General features: G+C 41.0%; 1 protein-coding gene across 5 annotated transcripts in view; it reads right to left on the reverse strand.

Annotated features, from left to right (window-relative positions):
- The window catches only part of SCHIP1 (schwannomin interacting protein 1), a 149,197-nt gene that overhangs the window by 39,769 nt on the left and 85,979 nt on the right, over nt 1-23,449 (reverse strand). Inside the window, exon 1 of one of the 5 annotated variants that reach the window (XM_066369922.1) lies at nt 17,432-17,660. The exons of 3 other annotated variants lie outside the window; for them this stretch is intronic. In XM_066369922.1, the coding sequence (XP_066226019.1) occupies nt 17,432-17,461 (30 nt within the window). In that variant the 5' untranslated portion in view covers nt 17,462-17,660. Of the gene's footprint in view, nt 1-5,808; nt 6,244-17,431; nt 17,661-23,449 lie in introns of those variants that run through there. One more of the 5 variants, XM_066369921.1, reaches the window with a different exon arrangement.

The following is a 23,449-nucleotide window of genomic DNA, read 5'->3' on the forward strand; positions in this document are numbered from 1 at the left end:
CTGTTGACTGTATTGTCCTCATGCTACAGGGACGATATAAAGAGGCAGGCAAATTGAAGTCTCTAAGACTTGAATGCTCTAATTGTCAAGGACCAGAGCAAAGGTATTTAACAAACATCTAATCTAGAGCTGAAGTTTCAGTAGCCACTTTCTGGTAAAGAACCCCAAGGTGTAAGCGACAAAAATCGACCTTAAATCCTAAAGGGACACCACTGAAAACTGAAGTCTTCCTCCTTTTGAAGCAGCACGTCCCAAACATGAATGACTGGCAGCACCTTGGGCTCTTTCTTCTGCTCAAAAAATTGCCTACAGAGACAACGCTGTCACCCAGGACTGCTATCTGGGAGCTTTATCCTTAACAGGTGCCGTGTCAGAGGTCTGTAAAGCTACTGCACTCATTCAGTGTCACTGTCAGGACACAGCAGGCTAAAATACCTACTGTATGGTTATGTGACAGCCAGACCTCAATCAACCACAGGAAGCTGGTGTCCCCAGTGTCTCGTGTCAGAGTGGACTTAGGATCTAGGAGAGCTGAACACAGGCATATGACCAGAAAGGAAAGGGAAATTGCGGTCAAGAAGACTCAAGTTCACATCTTGACTCTCACACTTCCTACTGCAAGTTATAGAAACTCCTTAAGCTCCAGTTTCCTTTTCTGAAAAAAAGGGATAGTAAAAGATACATCCATAAAGACAGAAAGTAGATTCATGATTTTAGAGCAGGGGAGAACTGGGAGTAATTACAGGTGAATGTATTTATTTGGGGGTGATGAGAATATTCTGGAACTAGACCGTAGTGGTTTGCACAACCTTAAAATATACTAAAACCCATGAAAATTTGAAATGGTGAATTTTATGGTATGTGAACTGTAGCTCATATGATATGTGAATTATATCTCAATATGGAAAATAAACTACACACATATGTGGTTTTATTTTTCATATTGAGATATAATTCACATACCATATACCCAGAAAATCTATTGTAGTTACTTGAAACAACCCACTCTCTGACCATGCTGGTGAGCCGAGATGCACCAACAGGGTGATATGAAGGAAAGAACCCTAAAGTAGGAGCTGAAGTTTTATATTGATATCATCTGAACTCAAGCCACAATTCCTCCCTTGGAGAGAAAGAAGATCCAGCTCAGAAAGTGGAAAAGATGGTTCCCAGGTGGCTGATGGTGGTGGTGGTGAGGGTCAGGCTCTAGGCCAGGGATCCCCAAACTACGGCCCGCGGGCTGCATGCGGCCCCCTGAGGCCATTTATCCGGCACCGCCGCACTTCTGGAAGGGGCACCTCTTTCATTGGTGGTCAGTGAGAGGAGCATAATTCCCATTGAAATACTAGTCAGTTTGTTGATTTAAATTTACTTGTTCTTTATTTTAAACATTGTGTTTGTTCCCATTTTGTTTTTTTACTTTAAAATAAGATGTGTGCAGTGTGCATAGGGATTTGTTCATTGTTTTTTTTTTAGTCCAGCCCTCCAATGGTCTGAGGGACAGTGAACTGGCCCCCTGTGTAAAAAGTTTGGGGACCCCTGCTCTTGGCTCAGGGACATAATAGTCCTTTTAGCACACTCAGCCCTTACACACAGGAAGACGGAATGGTTAATGGAGGACGACGGCTGCTCTTCCTCAGTAATTGAATGGGGAGAGTAGAGCTCTTGTCTGGAATGGCAGCTGGCATCCCATGTTCATGTTTATTACTATTTATCTCAAGCAGTCATCCCCATTCACCTAAAAAAAAAAAAGAGGTGCAGCTGTGGCTTCACTTTAGATATTATTCCTTCCAACCTTTTAATTTTTACATAGTTCTTCCCTAATCTTTCACTATAATTGGATGTGCAGCACTAGAGATGGCACCTTGGGGGGACAAAGCCAGGCGAGTGGCATTCCCATCTTGGACCACACATGGCTGGTTCTCTGTCTTTTCTCTGCAAGGAGCCACCTGGGACCTGTGTCCCGGTGTTTGCTCTGTCCTGGGACAAAGTTGGAGCTAGCCTTCTGCGGAATGTGATGTTAAATTTTCTTGATCTTCTTTCTTTCTCTCCACCAGTGTAATTTGGATCTTTCCAGGCTCTGAGATGATATGAGCTGCATGCTCTCCAGGTTCACATGAACTAGCTGGACATTTTCCCAGGCAGCAGCATCACATCAGCTTAGTTGTTTGTGTGCCCCTCCCTCCATTCAGACTGTAAACTGCTTGAGGGAAAGCCCAGTCTCCCTTTGGTGATCCTGGCCCTGCACACAATGCCAGGGGCACTGGAGGGCTCATGGAGGGTGATGGCTGAAGGAATCAGGACTTTGCTTGCTCAGTGCTTGGTCCTAAAGACAATCCGCTGTGTGGTCTTTACCAGAGGGTCAGAGCTTGCTCAGAGCAAGGCAGAGCAATAATGGGCTGAATACACACATGCTGGATTCAGCCAACATGCAGGCCTTCCTTCCCAAATCCTAAAATCTGTGTTGAGTATAAACCAGAGGTCCTTAAGGAGCCACCTTTCTTACCAACAGGACCTTCCCCAGTGAAAGGGAGACTCTTTTCCTTCCTTTGCCAGGGTGGAATCTAATTATAGTCATCGGAAATTGGCCTTTCCCTCAGAGGCTCTTTGCATGACTTTATAATAACCTTGTAAAATAATCCTTATACACATGCAGTATTTGTTAGTGCAGCTGGTATAGGAATTTCTGTTGTATCTAGGCAGGGGTATACCAATTTTCCAATTGTCTTTGAAAACTGACCTCATAGTCACAGAAAGCCAAAGAAGAAATTATTAAAACTCTTCATAGTTCATACATTTAAAAATATCTATTTGTATATGTTTTATACATACATAATATATTTTCACAGTGAAATGTGCATGTAACTTATGAGTAAAATATATATGTATCAGAAGCATGGGCTCAAAAACATTTTACTGATGGGTACAAGGTCAAAAAAACCTGCAGACCACTGCTTTATAGCATCTAATTTCATGTTTTACTTAGTCAACCAAACAGCAAAAACAAAACATTCAAGGAAAAAAACTTAGAAAAAAGAAGATTCTAATTAGGAAAAGTGATTTTTATACTAGATAATTCCTTTCATATCTTTGTGTTTTAAAGAAAGTATAAATATATGTTGCCCTGTTTCACTAAAAGTTCTTAATAAAATTACGAGTAGTATTTTTTTTAGCATAATGAAGTCTTCATAGTAAACACGATATGCATAAATTTGAAAGCATCTGCCTGAGAAAGGAAGTTAAAGAAGCTGAAATGACAAGAGAACTCTGACTTTCAGGGTCCAGAACAATATAAACTGGCCTCTGGCATCTTACTCATCACAAGTTTCCTCTAGTGGTCTTTTGTGCTTGACCTATAAGACATCATGTCTCCTGAAATCACACATGGCATTCCACTGCCGTATTTAGATAATGGGTTACACAAGGCAATGCTGCATTGTTGTTGTTGATATTTTAAAGCTACTTGAGCCTTTCAAGTCTGTGGCGTTATAGTCAGTACTGTATCAGGTGGCTGCTCACCATCGCTCACTCACTCCAGGCATCGGGGCTCTCTCAGGTTCTGAGTAGTATAAAACTACAGTGGTCATTATTGTTATTGCAATGGTATGTCTTTCATTTTTTCCTCAGTGCAAACTGACCCCCACTCTTCTATCTGAGAAACGGTTTGACAAAGAAAACTGTGACCTGTCTTTTGGCGCTGAACACAGGAGGCAGTGTGAGCACTGTGCACCTGTTCTTCTGGGCTGGGTAAGTGACCAACTCTGATTGCTGAGTGTCCCAAGCGTCTTTGGCACACCCACTTCTTGCAGGAAGGAACAGCTGAGAGGTGTCAGGGTTTCAGGACTCTGTGCATTCATCCCCTCTTTGGGGATCACAAGGGACAAAACATACTCAGGCCAACACAGCAGGTCATTTAAATCTTTTACATATTTAAGTTTCAGCTTCTGGAGAAACAACATAAATTATTCTGAACTGCTCTAAGAAATAAAGTATATACAGTGTGTCCGTAAAGTCATGGTGCACTTTTGACTGGTCACAGGAAAGCAACAAAAGATGATAGAAATGTGAAATCTGCACCAAGTAAAAGAAAAACCCTCCCAGTTTCTGTAGGATGATGTGGCAGCATGTGCGCATGCACAGATAATGACATAACACCGTGTATACAACGGAGCAGCCCACGGCCATGCCAGTCGAGATGTGGACGGTGCAGAGGAAAGTTCAGTGTGTTCTGTGGCTCGCTAAATTCGAATCTGTGACCAAAGTGCAACGTGAATATCGGCGCATTTATAACGAAGTGCCACCACATAGGAATAACATTACTTGGTGGGATAAGCAGTTGAAGGAAACCGGCAGTTTGGTGGAGAAACCCCATGCTGGTAGGCCATCAGTCAGTGATGAGTCTGTAGAGGCTATACGGGATAGCTACCTAAGGAGCCCTAAAAAATCTGTGTGTGAGCCCACATCGAACTGCACTGAATAGGTATGAAACTGGGAGAGTTTCCCTTTTATTTGGTGCAGATTTCACATTTCTATTGTCTTTTGTTGCTTTCCTGTGACCGGTCAAAAGTGCACCATGACTTCGGCCCTGGCCGGTTGGCTCAGCGGTAGAGTGTCGGCCTGGCGTGCGGGGGACCCGGGTTCGATTCCTGGCCAGGGCACATAGGAGAAGCGCCCATTTGCTTCTCCACTCCCCCCCCCCCCTTCCTCTCTGTCTCTCTCTTCCCCTCCTGCAGCCAAGGCTCCATTGGAGCAAAGATGGCCCGGGTGCTGGGGATGGCTCCTTGGCCTCTGCCCCAGGCCCCGGAGGGGCAGAGCATCGCCCCCTGGTGGGCAGAGCGTCGCCCCTGGTGGGCGTGCCGGGTGGATCCCGGTCGGGTGCATGCGGGAGTCTGACTGTCTCTCCCCATTTCCAGCTTCAGGAAAAAAAAAAAAAGATAGAAGCTTCTTACCATAGCTCACTCTGGGGAAAAAATGTTAGTGATGTAGTTGATCATATTAAAAATTTCAGCTAGAAGATTTACTGTTTTAGGAGTCTGTAATAACTGATGTTTGCCTCTGAGGGCAAAGAGATTTCACTTTCCGGGTCCATGATAAGAGGGCCCTTATTTTTCATCCTGTGCTATGTTGTGACCTACATTTGACTTATGGAAAATAATGAGGGGGAAGGACATAGTTTGTGTTTAGGCTTCTGCGGATAGACAAGTATATACTTGTAGTTTAATTTCATGACCCAACCCATATAACTAAAGCTATTTTTACTTGGGCATCTTATTACCAGACAATTACCATATAAAACATTCCAGAAATATGCTATATTTACTGATTTTCAAAAGAACAGACCAAGCAAAGAATTAGTAGATACTGTATCATTTTTTTTTAAAACCCACACTTCTTTTAGAACTTAACAGTTTTCATTTTTAAAAAAGTCAAAATTAGAAAGATAGGTTAAACATTCTAGCAATTTTTAATTGCAGGTAAATTGTTAACATAATACTAATTAAAAAAAACTCTTCTTCCTTTACATAAAAAGCCTGCCTAGCAACTAAGTACATAATAGAATTCTTTTCAGCATCAGAGTAACAACATGTGTATTCCAGTTACTGCTAAAGTATATTAAAGAACACAAGCTGGGAAAAGCAGAGAGAACTCTGCCAGCTAAATGCATTCAATTCTGTGCATTTAATCTTTCCTGAATATATTATGGCAATGGCCACTGAGTGTGGAATCTGGGCACTTCTCAAGGGTGAACTTTTTCCCAGTTAGAAAAATAGTCCAATTGTTCACAAACAAAAGAACTCCCCCCCTTACCTTTTTATAATTCCCCTCCATATCCAGTGGAGATTCTTGACTGATGATGTCATCCATTCCATCACCGTCCAGATTCATCCTTTAACTCTTTGAATTTCACTTGAGAAAGAACCTCTCATGAATTCTGATAGGCTGAAGTGCCAACTGCTCAGTCCCCTGATTACGGCTCATGCTGACGTCGGAGAAGCCAGCGGAGTCTGTGCCTAGATGTGCTGATCTTGTCCTGCTTGGTCTCAGAAACACCACCCTGCCTGGCTTGCCAGGTCTTTGTGCTCTGGCACAGGGGCAGCTGCGGTTTTCTGAGGCTCCCTCTACACTGACACTTTGGTTATTGGCAGTACAGCCTCCCACCATCTGCTGTCACCTTCCTCTGAATGATCCCACCTGGATGACTCCTGTCCACAGCACTTCCTTTCCTGTTCCCTGTCAAGGACAAGCTGATTGAGCTCCCTGACTCCCAGGTCAGGGCTGACTATGGGTAGGAGTTCTTTGGAGAAAACTAGTAACCTTATTCTGAACCCTGGGTAGAGTGGATGGGATAAAAATAGATGCAAAAATCCAGCCTTTCACACTTCACCAGTGAGTTAAAAGCCGGGTATCCCATGACAAAATGAAAACAGTATAATTTTAAGGCTAACCTGTAAGAAAGATGTTTGTTTTTTCTTTTTTCTTTTCCCCTGTAACCAATTGTGTCTTAGAATCAGATGTAAATGTCTCATCTTGTGGAAGAAGCCCCAGCACAAAAATTAAATTTATTTGCCAACACAGAGAAGGCCCCCTCCACCCCCATGATCAGTGCTTTGTTCTATTAATATAGTCAAGAGAAAAAGATCCATAAGCTATTCTTTAACATTCAGCCAGTGGCGATTTTTTTTCACAAAATAGAATGTTTCTTTCTGTTGCCTCTTGACCCTTTCCCCATGGTTTTTGGTTTCATTTACTGGCTTTACACACAGAGAAGGAAAAGGCACACAGCTGGAGGATGTTTGTGTGCAAGAAGCAGAAAAAAACACACACTCATCATCCCTGAATGATTACCATCATAAACTAAAAAATATATCCTATTTCATAGTAAGTAAATATATAAATAGAGTTACTGTTTGCAGGAAAAGTGGGCTGAAGAACTCAAAGGGCAAGCCTCTGTTTAACAACACCATCTCACACCCTGACATGCTTACACAGAAAGCAGCAGATGTACTAGTTAATATGTTTTCCACTACAAATTCTTGATCAAGTTCAATGCTGTGAAGAACACACTAATAAAACAAAAATGCCATTCAAGGTAGCCTTTTGGTATCTGAACCTCTGCTGACATGCTGTCTATTGCTACAATTATTAAAAAATTTCAGTTTGTTCAAGACCTGTGGCATGAATGTCTCAATAGCTGAGCATAGCCTTACTTTTTGTAAAGAGAATATGCCCTTCTGCAGCCCCTGACCCAAATCCAGATCCTCCCTGAACTCTACCCTCAGATCCTCCAACCCCAGTTCCCAAAAGAATTACTTGTACGTTGGCTAGACAGCATAATGACAGATTGTGTCTTATGTGCCACACTGCATTTGGGCAGGGTTTCTCCCAGCAGAGATCTCCCTTGTCTAATGCTCTTCCAGACCCCACGACCTCTGTGCTAAAGCAGAGTCCCACTATCTGCATGCATGCCACCTCCAATGTGGGTGTTCCCAACACTGAGAATTCGTCAAAGCTAAGTAAGGCTTTGTGGTTCAAATGGGGTCTCTCTACCATAAAGGATTTTGTGTGTGTTTATTAAATCCTGCCAAAGAAGTTACTGAAAATGAAGGAAGCATACATTTTATTACATGACATGTATTAACATAATATCAATGGTTACCCTTTCCTGAGGGGTTGCTATGGCCCGGTGTACAGACGTCTTCAATCCTTACAGTAACCCTTTGAAGTAGACACTATTCGCAATTGCATTTTACAGCTGAGTGAGAGCTTAGTGAGGTTGAGTAACTTGCCCACAGTGTGGCCCCTTGTGAATGATCAGGCCAGAATTTGAACCTGGGCCCACATTAGAAATGCCAGGCCATCTCCCACTGGCTGCCTTGGTAAGAGACAATGGCACACGCTAAAATAATAAGGCAGAGCTTTAAAGTATCAGGATTTAATACAAAGAGAATTCCAGCAGCACTCCTATAACAGTATCACATACTGAATATAAACTGCACATCTGGAACACCCAGGTACCACCACTGTCCCCTGCCAGTTAGACTTCAAGGAATCAAGTGACAGCTCCTTTCCAGATGATCATGACCTCACACGCTGAACAGCGAACCTGTGGCTCCTTCCCAATGGCCTGGTTTCGGGGCTTTTTCTAAGGGAGTGAGTCATCTAAAGTGTCTACTCATCTTGTCTTCCCTCCAGCATCCCGGCATTGCTTACACACAGGAGGCGACATGAACACAGGAGACATGTATGTGTTGTTTATAATGTTTCCTCTAAATGCTGTCCATGGTAGAAAATATTAAAAGTTCATGCTTTTCAATTGAAATTTTTTGTGGAAACCACATATGTTCAAAGTTAAAATAAATATGCTCTGGTTGAAGGGGTGGTGGCTACTATAAATCTCAGCCTCTATCCTTGGTCAGCATCCTGGTCCACTCCACAATCTACCATCAAGAGCCAACATGGATGAAATTATAAAAACTGAAGAGATTACAAGGCTTAGTAAGATACATAACATTATATGCCTAATTACTATCATTTTACTTTAACAAGGTGGGTTTAAATATACAGTAAAATGACTGAACTCTCATTATTAACTGTATATTTATACACATATTTAAATGAATATATAGTAATGATATATTGACTGTAAACATACTTATATGCACACAAACATACTTTACTGATACATTATTTTTTGGAGAAGGGCACCTCAAAATCCAAGATGGAATTTCCCAGCCAGACAACAGCCACAAGGATTAGTACTAAGAGAGTGCTGAACACCATTCTTCTCTGACCACTATGCCTTTTCTTGTCGTGATTCTCTAATTACCATTATAAGCTTATTAGAGACAAGTGATGGAAGTTCCCCTCCTTAAACATGGATCCAAGAGCTTGCAGGGTGGTCCCCAGGGGTGAGGAGTTTTCTTTACAGCCTACCTAAAGAAGTGCCCATCACACAGACAGGCTTGGAGCCATGACCCTTTCAAGAAGGAGCTGAACCACTGCTCACTGTGCAGCTTGGCCAGCTTAAAATTATCCAGTAATCTATCATGTGGACTGATCTCTGATGTCTTCTAGAGCTCCACTACTCAAAGGGTTCCCTCTGACAAGAGCACACCCATCACCTGGGAGCTTACTGAAAATGAAAGCTCTGAGGTCCTACCCCAGACCTGCTCAATCAGAAAATGCATTTGTAAAAGAGCTCTAGGATTTTGGGACACACCTTCGATCTTAGAAGCACAGCCTTGAAAAAAATTTATTATGAGCCATTATCCTTCTATTTTAGGTCATAATACTGGGCTTGGCGGCAAGATCCTGACTTCAGATGTTTGGGATCAATACTGTAATAAATTTCACTTCCAAGTGGTCCAAATGCATACAGGAAAGGAAACAAAACAAAACACCACATTGGAAGATGAGCTGAACATAATGTGCAGTGGTTCTGCAGTAGCTGTGTAAACAAGGAGATAAGAACCACTCATGTCCTTTCTACAGAGAATTTCCTCTGGTTTCTTCTCCTCTGCCACCCTCTCCAAAATGAAGTGTGCTGGCTAAACATGGGCCCAGATACTAATGCTGTCCCTTGGAAAACATACACATAGCCACACACAGTCCCTGAGGCTGGAAGAGTCTCTTCTCACACACTCTGCTCCCCACCCTGACATTCAAAGACTAGAATAGAGAACTTCAGTTTCCTGTCAATCCATGACCTGAAGCGCAAGGTGCATTGATCACGTGAGATAATGCTTTTAAATAATCATTATCAGGCACTGGTAGAAATTACTGACTTTGAGAACACTGACCATACGACTGGGAAATCACTCTGCTTTCACAGATGGGCACTCTAGTTCATCCTGACCAACCCTCAGCATCCCACTGCCTTTCCCTTCAGCTTGAACATCCAGATTCCATGTGCTACACACACTGATACTTGAGCTGTAATCTTTTTTCAAACTAACTATATTTTTCTTCTGTGGAAAGCTCATTTAAATTTGCATCATTTTTCATTAAGATAGTCTCATAGCTTTATAAGCCATGAAAATACACAGGCAATCTTTACTTTTAAACCTTATGACTTCATTGGGGTGACATTGGTAAATGAAGTTATACAGGTTTCAGGTGCACAATTCTACATCATCTGCATATTGTGTTGTATATTCACCACCTCAAATCAAGTCTCCCTCTGCCACTATCTATCCATCCCCTCTTTATCCCCCTCTTCCTCTCCCTACCCCCATACCACCCCTCTCCCCGGCAATTCCCACACTGTTGTCTGTATCTATTAGTTTTTTTCTTTGCTTAATCCCTTCATCGTTTCCCCTCAACCCTTTAACTCCCTCCCCCCATGTTTATTGTATTGATTTTAGAAAGAGAGAGGGAAGAGGGAAGAGAGAGACAGGAACTGTCCGTTCCTGTATGTACCCTGACTGGGGATCAAACCGGCAATCTCTGCACTTTGGGACAATGCTCTAACCAACTGAGCTATCCGGCCAGGGCTATATAGGCAATTTTTTAAATGAACTTTTCAGTGAATGTTAAAAAAGTAAAATAATGACATTGGGAAAGTGGGGTACAGGAGGCAGAAGTGCTAGGAGCAGACAAAGTGCCAAACATTCAGGCACATCAAAAAGATTGAGGACCACAGACAAATCTTTCTGGCCAACTGAAAACCTGAGTAAAAGAAACTCAACTGTGGTTGGCTCAGCGGTAGAGCATTGGCCCGGTGTGTGAATTTCCCAGGTTGGATTCCTGGCCAGGGAACAAAGAAGTGCCCATCTGCTTTTCCACCCTTCCCCCTCTCTTTCTCTCTATCTCTCTCTTCTCCTCCTGCAGCCAAGGCTCCACTGGAGCAAAGTTGGCCCGGGCGCTGAGGACAGCTCCATGGCCTCCACCTCAGGTGCTAGAATGGCTCCAGTTGCAACGAAGCAATGGAGCATCGCCCCTAGTGGGCATACTGGGTGGATCCTGGTTGGGCGCATGCGGAAGTCTGTCTCTCTGCCTCTCCGCTTCTTACTTCAGAAAAATGCAAATGAACAAACAAACAAATAAATAAATAAATCGCTTAAAAATAAGAAAAAAGAAACTACAGTCACCTTGGTGCCCACAGCACAGCTTCTGAATGAGACTGGTATTAATGCCCTCATTACAATTCTCCGTGTTCTTAGCATTCTTTCCCCATTAATGGCTCTCTTATGCTGATTATCATTAGGCCTTTTTGATAGTTGTTTTCTTCCGAATTCAACCAGTTTTGTCAAAGTACTTCCTACTTTAGAAAGCTTGGTAATTTCTGATGCTTCTAGATAGTGCAGAGGAGAACACTAAGTATACCAAGATTTCAAATTTTCCCTTGGCATAGAGGATATAAATAAATAATAGGATAAGGTTGTATTAATGTTGAGCTTCTTCATGGGAAATTGTGATTAGTTAATACAAGATTGTGTTTGTGTGTGAATGTGGGTCTCTACTCCCCAAAAATCATGAGTGCACTGATACATACCAGAGAGATGTTCCCGTTTCCTGTCCTTCCCCCTATCTCCATCCTCTTTCCAAGAGAAAATACTAGATGCTTGGCTTAAAGTAGGTGTTGCATATGTATGTCTTAAAATCACTTGATTTCTGAATCATGACGTTGGAGGCACCAAGTGCTACTTTAAATAAAAATGTTGGTGCTTCTACTAGATTTCTACTTCAGATCAGGTCTATAATGCAGTTCTGTTGAGATGATTGTTTTCATTTGGGCACTTATCACTGTGCTCCCTTCATCTTAAAACATATAAATTAGATTTTCAGATATCTTTCTTGGCTAAAAACAAGCACAGGACTATATATCCAGAATTATTTATTTTCTTTCTTTTATTTTTCTTTTTTTGTGACAGAGAGAGGGACAGACAGACAGGAAGGGAGAGAGATGAGAAGCATCAATTCTTCGTTGTAGCTCCTTAGTTGTTCATTGATTGCTTTCTCATATATGCCTTGACCGGGAGCTACAGCAAAGTTAGTGACCCCTTGCTCAAGCCAAGGACCTTTGGGCTCAAGCCAGCGACCTTGTGCTCAAGCTGGCAATCTCAGGGTTTTAAACCTGGGTCCTCCATGCCCCAGTCCGATGCTCTGTCCTTGAGTTACCACCTGGTCAGGCCTAGTTTTTTAATTGTTAAGGTGATAGATATGTTACTGCCTCCTCAGAGAAACACACTGCATCTTAACAAAACAAAGCACAACTATATCCAGGCAAAACAACAAGAACAAAATCTTCTTCAGTACTATTGACTAAGGGAGAAATGTTTCCAATAAAAAAATTATGAATAAGACAGAAAATTATTTCAATAAATTTAAATTTAAAAGCCTGTATCAAATAGTGTGCTAAAATGCTTTGAAATTCTCTTTTCTGTTAGGTCAATATATTTTTCCCTGCTGTGGATGAAACAGGTTTAAATAGGGCAGAATCTTAAACGAATTCAAATTTGATACTTGTTTTCTCATTCACAGGAAGAAGGTGTTGGAAAATAAATCCACACTTGGCCTGGGGTCAATAGAAATAGAAGATATTTCCTTTACTTTGTTAACAATTAAATAACTCACTAGAATCTGGGCATGAAGGCTGTTTACTAGCTTCTCCAGCAAGAAGTTTCAAAACAACTTGATATACTACTTAAAATAATATACTTCCTAGTTTTATCATTTCAGATCAATAGAGGCCATCTTTTATTTTATGTTGTGGGTATGACACTTTCATTGGGCTGAACATTTGGCCCAAGGAAGATTTGGTGATTCAGAAGGCAATAAAGTTATCCATTTGGTAAAAAGATTTATTATAACTTCGCAAAATGCAATACATTAAGACAGGTAGCTTGGATATGACTGTTTACTTCAACCTATCACAGGTATTTTGAAAAAGTACTTGGGGATAGACCATGAGGTTCACCTTGGGAAAATTCAAGGCGGAAGGATTAGTAGGCAGGAAGGATATTCTCAGTGCATTGACTCTGGGAAGGCTGGGATGTCTCTGTCTCATTCATTTTGTTTCTTTCTCTATGGCCCCTCTTGTACCACATTTTGGCTGACAGAATGTTTGAAATGCTGGCCACTGGCCAAGGGGCTCACAAACCAGACACTTGGACTGCTGGGGTCAGCTTCACCAGCTCACTATTTCAATGCAGAGATCCAAGCTGCTCTCTGGTATTACAATGGGAAATCCTGGTCTTGGGAACTCAGAACAGCACCAACTGAAGAAAATGCAATTCAACCCGACAAACAGTTCCTGACCACATAACTCCCTCTGTGGGGGAGGAAATGGAAATAAGGCCTTGTCTTCAAGAAGCCTGCCATCTAATGAGTGAGATACTTACACATCACTAGCCACAAATGGAGTCTAACAGAGGGAAAACCACAGTGCGCTGGGGATGGGAGGGGAAAGTTTTCTGACAAAAGTAACACATGAGCCTTGAAGGGTGCATCAGCCTGCAAAAGGTCTCAGCAGGTGGAGTGTGAGTAGGAGGCAGTCCGGACTGAGGCACCAAAGCAAAGAAAGCATGGTGGCAGCGTGGGGGCAGGGGTGTCAGGTCTGGAGGGAGTGGTGCTTCTGCCCAGGGCTCAGGTCATCCTTACACCTGGAAAGCCGCACAGAGGACTGTGGGATGAACCTCAGGAAAATAGCAGGCGTTGGGGATCTCTACTGAGCTCTCTCAGGGCCAGGTGCATGTCTGAGGAAGAGGCTCTGTAAGCTTCCGAGGGAGAAAAGAGATGAGAATCATTCACAGATCACTTGACTGTGTTTTCTTTCAAGTCTCCATTCCCACAGTAGCAAAGAATGTGAGAGTGTGATGCATATCTGAGGTGGTTGTAAGAGAATTTAAGCAATGGAAAGAAAGAGATGAAAGCATGTCATTGTTTTTATAGACACACAACCCCCGCCCCCAAAACCAACTGCTGGGAAACAGGAGAAAATATTTGGCAGCTCTGAAGTAAAAACGGACCCTCTGACCTCAAGTTGTGCTGTCAAGTTAACACAATCTCAAAGCTTTCTATCAAGGTTGTTTAGAAGAATCTGGCCCCTTGAAGGCTGCCAGGCCCCTGAAGCTGTGGGCAAGGTTCTTTCTTGAAGAGGCTGGCTTCCTCCCAAGTCTGGAAAATGGAGGTTGATAGCTCTAGCTTTAAACATGGCTACAACTGAAAATGACAACGCACGCCTCAGTAACCCTTTCGCTAATGTAAATCCTGAGAGAGAAAAGCTCATGCAGATGATGACAACGTGAGAACCTTTAAAAACAAAACCACCACAAAAAATTCTGCCTGAGAATTTCTCAGTTACCACCCTGCCAGGGATTCAGCGGCTCTGAGGCAATGCATGCAAACAGGTGCTCGGGCTGTCAGTGGTAGAGAAACTCTCTTTTTCAAAGCAATCATCTGTTTGGAAAAAACAATATAAAAAAATCAACTATAGCTCCCTATATTAGCAAAAAACCAGTAAGAAATGAAGTGGGGCATGGTTTTCCTGAGCTGCTTCTCCATCTTTTACCAGCTGTGCACCAGAAGAAGGAGCTAGCTCTTAATTCGTGGTTACTAACTTGTTTATGCAAAAAGGTGGCCTCCAGAAGGGGACCTGTCAACTTTCCTGCTAGGAAAACTCCCATTTCACAGATGAGGAAGGTAACAAGAACTAAGAGGATAATTTAAACCACAATAGAAAACTTGCAGGTGAATGGCAGATATGGGGGGAAGGAGTAGCACTGTCACAGTCACACCAGTGGCTATCAAAACATAAGTAACCACAATGCGATCATGTTTTTATAGAGTAGGCATGTCTATCCACATGACCTGAGGGTTTGTTCTAAGCTCTAGGAAAGCAGATGAATACAAATATAGCATGAAAATCCCCACCCTCACGGAGCTTACATGGGGTGGGGGAAACGGAAAATACACAAATATGTACTCTGATAGATGGTAATGAATACCAAGTATATAAAATAAAGTACAGAAGTGTAATAGAAATATGAGGATAAAATTGCTGGAAGTTGACAAAGTCAGTCTACTGACAGTGAACAATTTTTTAGTATAAGCATGCCTCAAAACTGTAGATTATGTGCTAAATCTGGCAATCCTACGCAGGGAAACATATGCCAGGTAGAAAGGACAGGACAGCTGGTGGGAGGGGAGTGATGGGAAGTGGAAATGTGGGAGGGAACTCCAAGGAAACAAGGCCCTGGGAGGCTGACTTTTACCCTGAAGAGGATTTGGAGAGGGACATGCTAGCAGCCTTAGGTTTTAAAAGAATGGCCAAGCAGCAAGACCAGTTAGGAGGCAATTATTGCTGTAATGATAATGACAATGATAATAACATAATAATATATCTAAACATGTGCACCAAAACAAGCATGTAATTTTTCTTTTGTTTTGAGGGGGAAATGGTCCCTGAACTCTCATGGACTCTCCATTAAGAAACATGGTTTACATTTGTTGGAAGAGAGAAATCAGTCCTACAAATAAATTCTATCTAAACACTAACAGTGCTAACCCAGAGAAGGTGCTTTAACCCATGATATAATCATCTTTAAAAATAAACAAATACACCCTCATCCAAAAAGGAGAAGTTTCTGAAAAACAAGGACTCAGAGAAACAGCCCTTTGTGAAGCCAACCTCCTGTGGTGCCAGCCGGGTTCTAAAAGTAGGGTTTCTCTACGTGGGCTTGGCATGAAACTTTGCTTCCAGGTTCACATCTCTGCGTCCTGAGTTCTATCTAAGGTAAAGGGAACATACAGATAAAGAAAATTCTACAATGAAACCCATGGAGAGGCAGAAACTCTTGACTATGATTGTGTGCCTAATAATACTTAATTTTATTGTGAAAATAAACCACAAATACTTCAAAACTATTAAACACACCATGACAGTGTAACATGCTACAGTTCATATAAAATAAAATCAATCTGTCTTCCTTTTGAAAAGAGAGTAGGCTACCAAAACCCCTCCTCCTCTCCAGATGAAATTATGACATTTCACCAATTTTTGACCTATAAAAACAGTGATTTCTTGTTCAACCTAATGAAAAGATATAGAGAATAAACTTGGAATAGTTTGCCTTTCAAAAATTAGATTACATAGTTTCTCTGAGAAGAGAAGAAGAATTATCTTTATTATGATAGTCATTTAATCATCTGGAGCCCTGCCAGAAGTGGGTTAGGCTCTGCAAAGATGCTAACAGAGGTTATCCACTCCCAAGCTCTGTGTTATGTATAAGTGAGGATTTAGTTGTTTCCTCAACACCTTAACCCCTTTTTCTTGGGGAGAATTTCTATGAAGCACAAATCTCAATATTCAGGATCTACGGACCTAATGGTATTATAAAATGAAATACTATGAAACAATCCAACAATTACAAAATTGCAATTATTAAGCAAAGAAAAAAAGTGTGTGTAAAATATATCACACAGGAACACTTTCCTTACCTGGGAAACTTGCTGCCTTAAGTCTGTGAAATGTACTATTATTCCTCCTGAATACATTTACCACAGAGAAATCCGACCTTAGGAGAACACCTGCATGTCTCAGGTAACCTACCTCACACAAGGTAGAGGCATTGTTAAGTTAGAGAACTGGCCTCTCAGAGCTCCTAAACTCGATCAGTTAATACCCCAATATTAACTATCCAGGACTGGGGCTAACCATGCCTGCCACTGCAAGGAGCAATTTATCTGAGAACATTCTTGCTGTCTGTTTACAACAAGGATACTTTCAGTGCTGCCTCAACTGCCGAAGTAGCAGGAGGATTTATTCACACTCTAGAACTGGCCTTTTGAAATCGGCTAGGTGTTTAATTCATAGCTCCAGACAGCATATTAGCATATAGATAAATATATATTATAAAACATTTTCTATTTGGAGCTTTTTTATGCAGGTTAGTTGGTATATTAATTCTTTATTAACCATTTATAAGAATATAAGTTTAAAAAGACATACAAGTGCAACTTTAAATGTCAAGTGCATGATGGCTGATTCTTTAAAATTTCTAAGATTATCAATTACTTCCTATTTATGTAATTTCCTTAAAGATGACCCTAAAAACTAGACATGAAGCAACTCACATCCTATACAACAAGCACATTCCTTGATGTGATCCATATGAAATTCTGACCAGATTGTCCTCCTCTAATTCCCCTTAATTCAATTACAGTTCAAAACAGTTCCTCTTATTTGCACATACACACTACGCAAAGCAGGGGTCACCTCAGCGGATCTCACATATGCTTTACAGGCCAAGGAAGCAGTGTTTGCTGCCCCATTAGTCCCCAGAAAACCTAATTACAATTGCGACGAAGGTCAGCAGTGGAGGATGGCAAAATCCCTTGAAAATGCGGGTATAGGTAACCTGCTGCTTTGGAAGAGGAAGGCCTCCTCTCCCAGCGGATGCCGGCCTCACAATCCGGCTTTAAATCTTACCTGATACGAGCAGTTTTCCTGATGCACCATCTCAGTGCATCGTAGGGCGCAGACCCCAAAGCAGGACTGCTCAGCGAGGCTGCGGAGGCGATGCGCGGAGCATCCGCGGGCGGAGAGAGCGCCCTGGGAAGGCAGGAGCTCCCGCAGATTAAAATGGATGCTGTTTCGCTAATCAACCTGCGCAATGGCACTGCCTGTGCCGGGAAGCGCCCAGGAAGCCGAGCTGCTCTCCTCGGAAACCAGCAGTGAGGCTTACAAACATGGAGCTGGGACCGGGCTGGGGGAGGGGGCGCACTCATCATTGGCACACTCAGCCAATTATATTATAGGCACAAAGAAAAGGATCAGTTTGGGGCTGGTGTGACCTTCTGGTGCTTTATGAAGGCAGTTAACTGATGTGGAAACATTTTAGTCCTCATTAAAAGGAAAAAGGACAGCGAGAGAGAGAGAGAGAGAGAGAGAGAGAGAGAGAGAGAAATCAATGTTGCAGCTGCACATCTCTAACCTCAGGCATCATCCTTCCTGCCCGCAGATGATGCTTAAAAAAAAAGGCCTTAAGGATCAGTTCAGAACTTTCAACGTGCGAAAGGGAAAACGACCCATTCTGAAATCTGACGTAGAAAAGATGTTTTCTGTGGTGTTTCTGAAGTGTTTTTTGTCAACTTTATAACTAAAAGAAGAGTCTTTGCTCTTTAAAAAATATTTTGTAATTCTTTTGATTCCTCTCTTTTGGATCTTAACTGCTTTTTAAGTCAAACAGAAATAAAGTGAAATAATTATTCCTGTAGGGCTTTTTTGGGGGGGCACTTATTAAAGTCAGAATAATTCATTTCATGAAAATAACTAAAACTGCAAATTTTTAAAAAGTAAGGCTGTGTGTGTATCCATGTATCTACTCTATCATCTATCTATCATCTATCATCTATCTATTATCTATCTATCTATCTATCTATCTATCTATCTATCTATCTATCATCTATCAATCATCTATCTCTATATACCAATGCTGTGACTTGTACAGACATTCCCAGTATAACACATATGGTCCTTGAAACCAACCACTGTACTTATCAGACAGTAATGGAAATAACCCTGGACTTGCAAATAGTGATCAAAGGAAATACAAGTTGAACCGTACATGTTTCTGGGGATAAAAGGATCCAATTTCTGAACTGCAGCAGGACCTTTAGAGGATTTTAATATTTATAAAGGGGAATAACCAGGCCTGTGCATTTTTGAAGCTAATTTAATGACAGAAAATTAAGACAATAAACACAATAAAATAAAAATTTCCTTATCTATTTTCCTCAGTTGCCACAGGCAATTTGTTTTGTTTTTTCTTAATAAAATGGCCGTGAGCACATAGTGGGACTCCATAAAAACTTTACTGAATTTAAATAATAATTAAAAAAATTAAATAAGGATATTATTTTTAAGCTATGTTAACATATCTATCACTTTATCTTCTCAAAAAAATCTTATTAATAACTGCACAGTCTTCATTATGCTTGTGATAGAGTAAAACCAGTGCTTTTTGCTTGAGGGGTAATATCAACATGTTTGATAAGCTTTCATATCAAGCTCTATCTTAAGGAATGGTAAGAGTTTGTATTAGGAATATTTGGTGATACATTTTTAATTGTATAACAATGTCTCTGTTACTTAGACCCCAAATCTTAGAAAGAGAAAAAAAACCATTTTTATAACTATTCTTAATTTTTGTTATTTGAAATTAAAACAGAAAAGTCCACTAACACTCACATGCACGGCTCCGTCTTTCCAGGCAGGGGAGTGAAAAGGTTGCAGGCAAGACTTGCGTTTCAGCCTGGGGTCCACGGGGTTAAATGGAAAGTATGCTGGAGATGTACCCTGCAGCTCCAGCTCCCCTCCCCAGAGTACAGGAAAAAGACAGGGCACAAAACACATGCAGGACATTTTAGGCCTGCTCATTAGTAAGAGGGGCACAGTTAGGTGAAAGCCTAAACTAGATCATGACTCTTCTTAGATAGGGGATGAAGAAAAGACCATAGAGTTTTCAGGGAAAGGAAACAATATGCTACATATCCCACCCCAACTTCCATCCCTCCTTACTGAGTAATCCACACAGGACAGAGAAATAGAAATGGCTGAGTAGAGTACCTTACTATATACAACCACTTAGAGGAAGGTTCTAGAATCCCAAGTATGTGCAAGAAAAAGTAGGCCAAAGTAAAAGCTTATGTTGCAAGGTAGCAAATACGATGAAGTAGAAAGCTTCTGCCTAATGTCAAAGGCATAATCCTAACTTTCCAAGACAGAACAGCTTTAAATTCAAAGGCTGTTCAAATTTTATTCAAGTTATTATGTTGACAATTTATAACCTTAAGACTCAGGAACTGTACAAGGCCACTTCCTGGACTCTGTTCTCTCTTCTGAAAACTGAAGGTGCTGAGATAGATTACATAAGCTCCTAAGTACATTTATCATGTGTTGTTAAAAAAAAAAAAAGGCCTAAACATGATCCCAGTCTTCACAGTTGCTGTTCCATAAATAGTGGAAGTGACTCAGAGGTGGCTCTGGAGAGAACAGATTTCTGACAATTATATCCCAAACCGCGTCAAAGAAATCTTTTCAAATGGTATAAACAAGATTAAAAGAAAAGAAATATATCAAGCAAACTTCCCTTTATAGTCATTCGTTGGGAAGGACTTAATTTTAATTATAATTTGCTAGTACAAAAACTTCAAACAGAAACCAGCTGTTCCAAAAACATTTAAGCTAGAATAACTTATTGAACTACAGTAATGTTTGTTATGTTTTGAACTAAAAAATATTGATGAACTGTTTAAATATGGGCTATGTAGCACAGAGATACTCTCGTCGCAATTTCCCTTCCCATAAAAAGTATTGAGTTTCAGATTAAGGCGGGACCTCAAAAGATACACTGTTATTTTCCAAACATTGAAACTGCGGCCTAAGAAAGCTGTCCAAGAACATAAATCCTCCTCCAACCACAAAAAAAGCATCAGAGAAAAAAAAAAGTCCAGATTTTCTGGCTCATACCTTGTGAAACAGTTTAAATAAGGACCCAGCAGACTCGCAGAAATGAACCCCCTTTGACTGAGCCAAGGTGGGCTGGCCCTGAAATCAAAAATCTATCATCAAGTAAAAATGAAGTGTAGCATGGTTCTTCCTCAATCTGAATTGAACTTAAGTCTCAAAGGATGAAAATTAAAAAATTTCCTGACTGTTGGGAAAGTAAGTTTGTAAAATTTGTGTTAGTTGGTTTTGCTCACTTTTATTGTTAAAAATGGCCGCTGACCATGTGATTGTGTTGCCCAGGTGATACTGTTAATTACCTTCAGGCTTGGGAAGGGGCTTGGTTATGCTCATGTGTGCTGGAGAGGGGATAGTGCGCTAAAACGTTTTAAGAAGAAGGAAGAAGGAGGAGCTAGGAGGCCATTTTGGCAGAGGCCACGTGGTTGCAGAAGAGGCAGGCAGCCAAGATGAGGTGTACAGATGTGGAAAAGGAGGTGGCTGAGGCTAGTGGGGCCTTTGATTCTAGGAAAACTAGGATAAAATCAGTGGCTTTGGGAGCCCTGAATGGAAAGGGAAGTGTTTTCCCGCTGTGTGTATTTACTCACCAGCCAGTTGTGAGCTAGAATAAAAGAAATAGCCCACCATTTTTTGGCTCCCAGTTTCATTACCATTTACCCAAATCTAATGTGAACCTGCAAGTGCCTGGCTGCAGGTGTGATGGCGGTGGCCCCTGGCCTTACACTGACTATGCTATTGTTTTTAGTTCTGCCAAGCAAACTATTGTGTCACTAAATACAGAAAAGTAACTTTTCAATCATGGCAATTAATAGCAACAGAATGAGGGATTGTTTTTTTTTTTCGACAGTAAATATAATGATAAAAAAGTCACATCTGCAGGTCATCTGATCCTACAGTGAATTACGAGGCTCATGAGCTGACCCAAAATGGGAACAGAAAGCATTCTGGCACCAGCTGAATGACTTGATAAGGGTTTGACTTACATTTGTCAAAAACACCTTGAATAGTTTGTTAAGATCTGTGCCTTTCATTGTATGTAAAATTTATCTTAAAAGAATAAAAAAGACCTGCTTAACAAATTTTGAACTCTAGTTAATGATATGCAAGCTGAAGTACCTAGGCAAAAGCTTACTGATGTCTGTAATTTACTTTAAAACTAATCAAATAAGTGCAATAAATTTATGGATGAATAGAGGGATGGGTTGATGGAAAGCCATGACAAAGCAAGATTAGTAAACCAAATTCTTCAATCTGAATGGTGCATAAATGGGTATTCACCTAAAGACTTTCAGTTCAAAAATATTCTTAATAAAAAATTAGGAAAAAATTAAGTTATTGGAGGTAGGGGAGATGAACAAGGAAGTCATTGTCTTCAGCAATACCTTTTAAACTTTTATTAGAAATTTTGGAAAAGCAGAAATTTTATATAGCTTTAAGTTTTTTCTTTTTATAGGGCAATGGAAGAAAAGGAATTGTAGAGGAAATTAATACTATTCACACCAGGGAGAACTAGGTCCTTGAATGTTCCACCCAAAGAACTCAATTGGCATCACCCGTGACATCAAATCTGAGAAAACGGCTTTGCAGTTTACAAAGTACTTTCTTCAACATTTGCCTTAATTCTTACAACCCTGTAGTTCAGACAAATCCCTATTATGTGCCATGTGAAGAAGTACTGTATTTCTTTCCTCAAAGAGTTTAGTAAGAAAACAAGGCAATATACAAATAACTGTATATAATGATGAGTGAATGAATTAAGTGCCTTCAAAAAGATTTTGTTGTTTGCTCACTAGGAATTCAGAAAAGGAGGAAAACTCTCAGCTAGGGTAAACCAGAAGACTGCAATAATCTTGTTTGGCTGGCCATATCTTAAATGTCAGTTTTTTCTATTTCTAGATTAATGTAAGTCTCCTCAGAACTTGTAGCTTGGTTGGTTTATTCAGTGAAATTATCTCAGCATTTAAAATAGTACCTGGCATATAACAGGCTCTCAATAAGTATTTTTTTAATGAATGAATGAATGATATGATCTTCAGAAAGTTACCTCATTGCTCTTAGCCTCAGTTTCCTCATCTATAAATGAAGGATGCCAATTCCTTGTTCATTTGGTTGGTAACAGGATGAAATGAGAATGACATGTAAAACAGCTCTTAGGAAAGGATCAGAAATGGACCCCCCCTCCAATTAAAGGCAAGAACAACAGTTTAAGGAACAAAGAGAGGCATGAAGGATGGAGATGACAGTGGGAATGAAAAGGAAAAGACAGCGAGATGCACTCCATGGAACACTGCGAAAAATGAACAGAAGGCCCCTCCGCCATGACAGGACACAGGGGAGTGAACAAGACGAGGAGTCAGAAGACTCTCACACCAGGGCTAGAGCAACAGATGCTGTGAAAATGAGGGAGTTAGAGGAAGGAACTAATTCTGAGGGGTTGGGTGGTAGTAATGAGGTCTTTTATTTTTCCTCAAAAAGTTATGAGTTGAAAGTGCAGGAGGCAATTGGGGGTCATAAGAGAAGTTGGGCCAAGAGATAGAATTTGGGGGTCTTTTTCAAGGAGAGAACAGTTGAAGCTGTAGAAATGGTTTAGATTAAGGGAGAGATTATAGTGAAAAAACAAATGAGAAACAAAGATATCACCATGGTAAGCAAAATAACGACACCTCAAAATATCCACATCCTAATCCCCACCCAAGAAAGGGGAATTAAGATGGTAATCAGCTGACCTGAAGATGAGGATATTATCCTGACTGGCCCAATGACTCACAATAATCCTTACCAGGTAAAAGGAGACAGCAGAAGAGGAAGAACCAGAGAGATGGCAGTGTAAGGAAGACTAGGCACAATAAGGTTGGTTGGCTTTGAAGGCAGAGGAAGGGATCACAAGCCAAGGAATATGGGAGGCCTTTAGAAGACAGACAAGGCAAGGCACTCTAATGAGGAGTCAAGGAGACAGAAAGGAGGCTGACAGAGCTCAACGGC

The sequence above is a fragment of the Saccopteryx leptura genome, chromosome 2 (genome assembly GCF_036850995.1).
Source record: "Saccopteryx leptura isolate mSacLep1 chromosome 2, mSacLep1_pri_phased_curated, whole genome shotgun sequence".
Taxonomy (NCBI): Eukaryota; Metazoa; Chordata; class Mammalia; order Chiroptera; family Emballonuridae; genus Saccopteryx; species Saccopteryx leptura.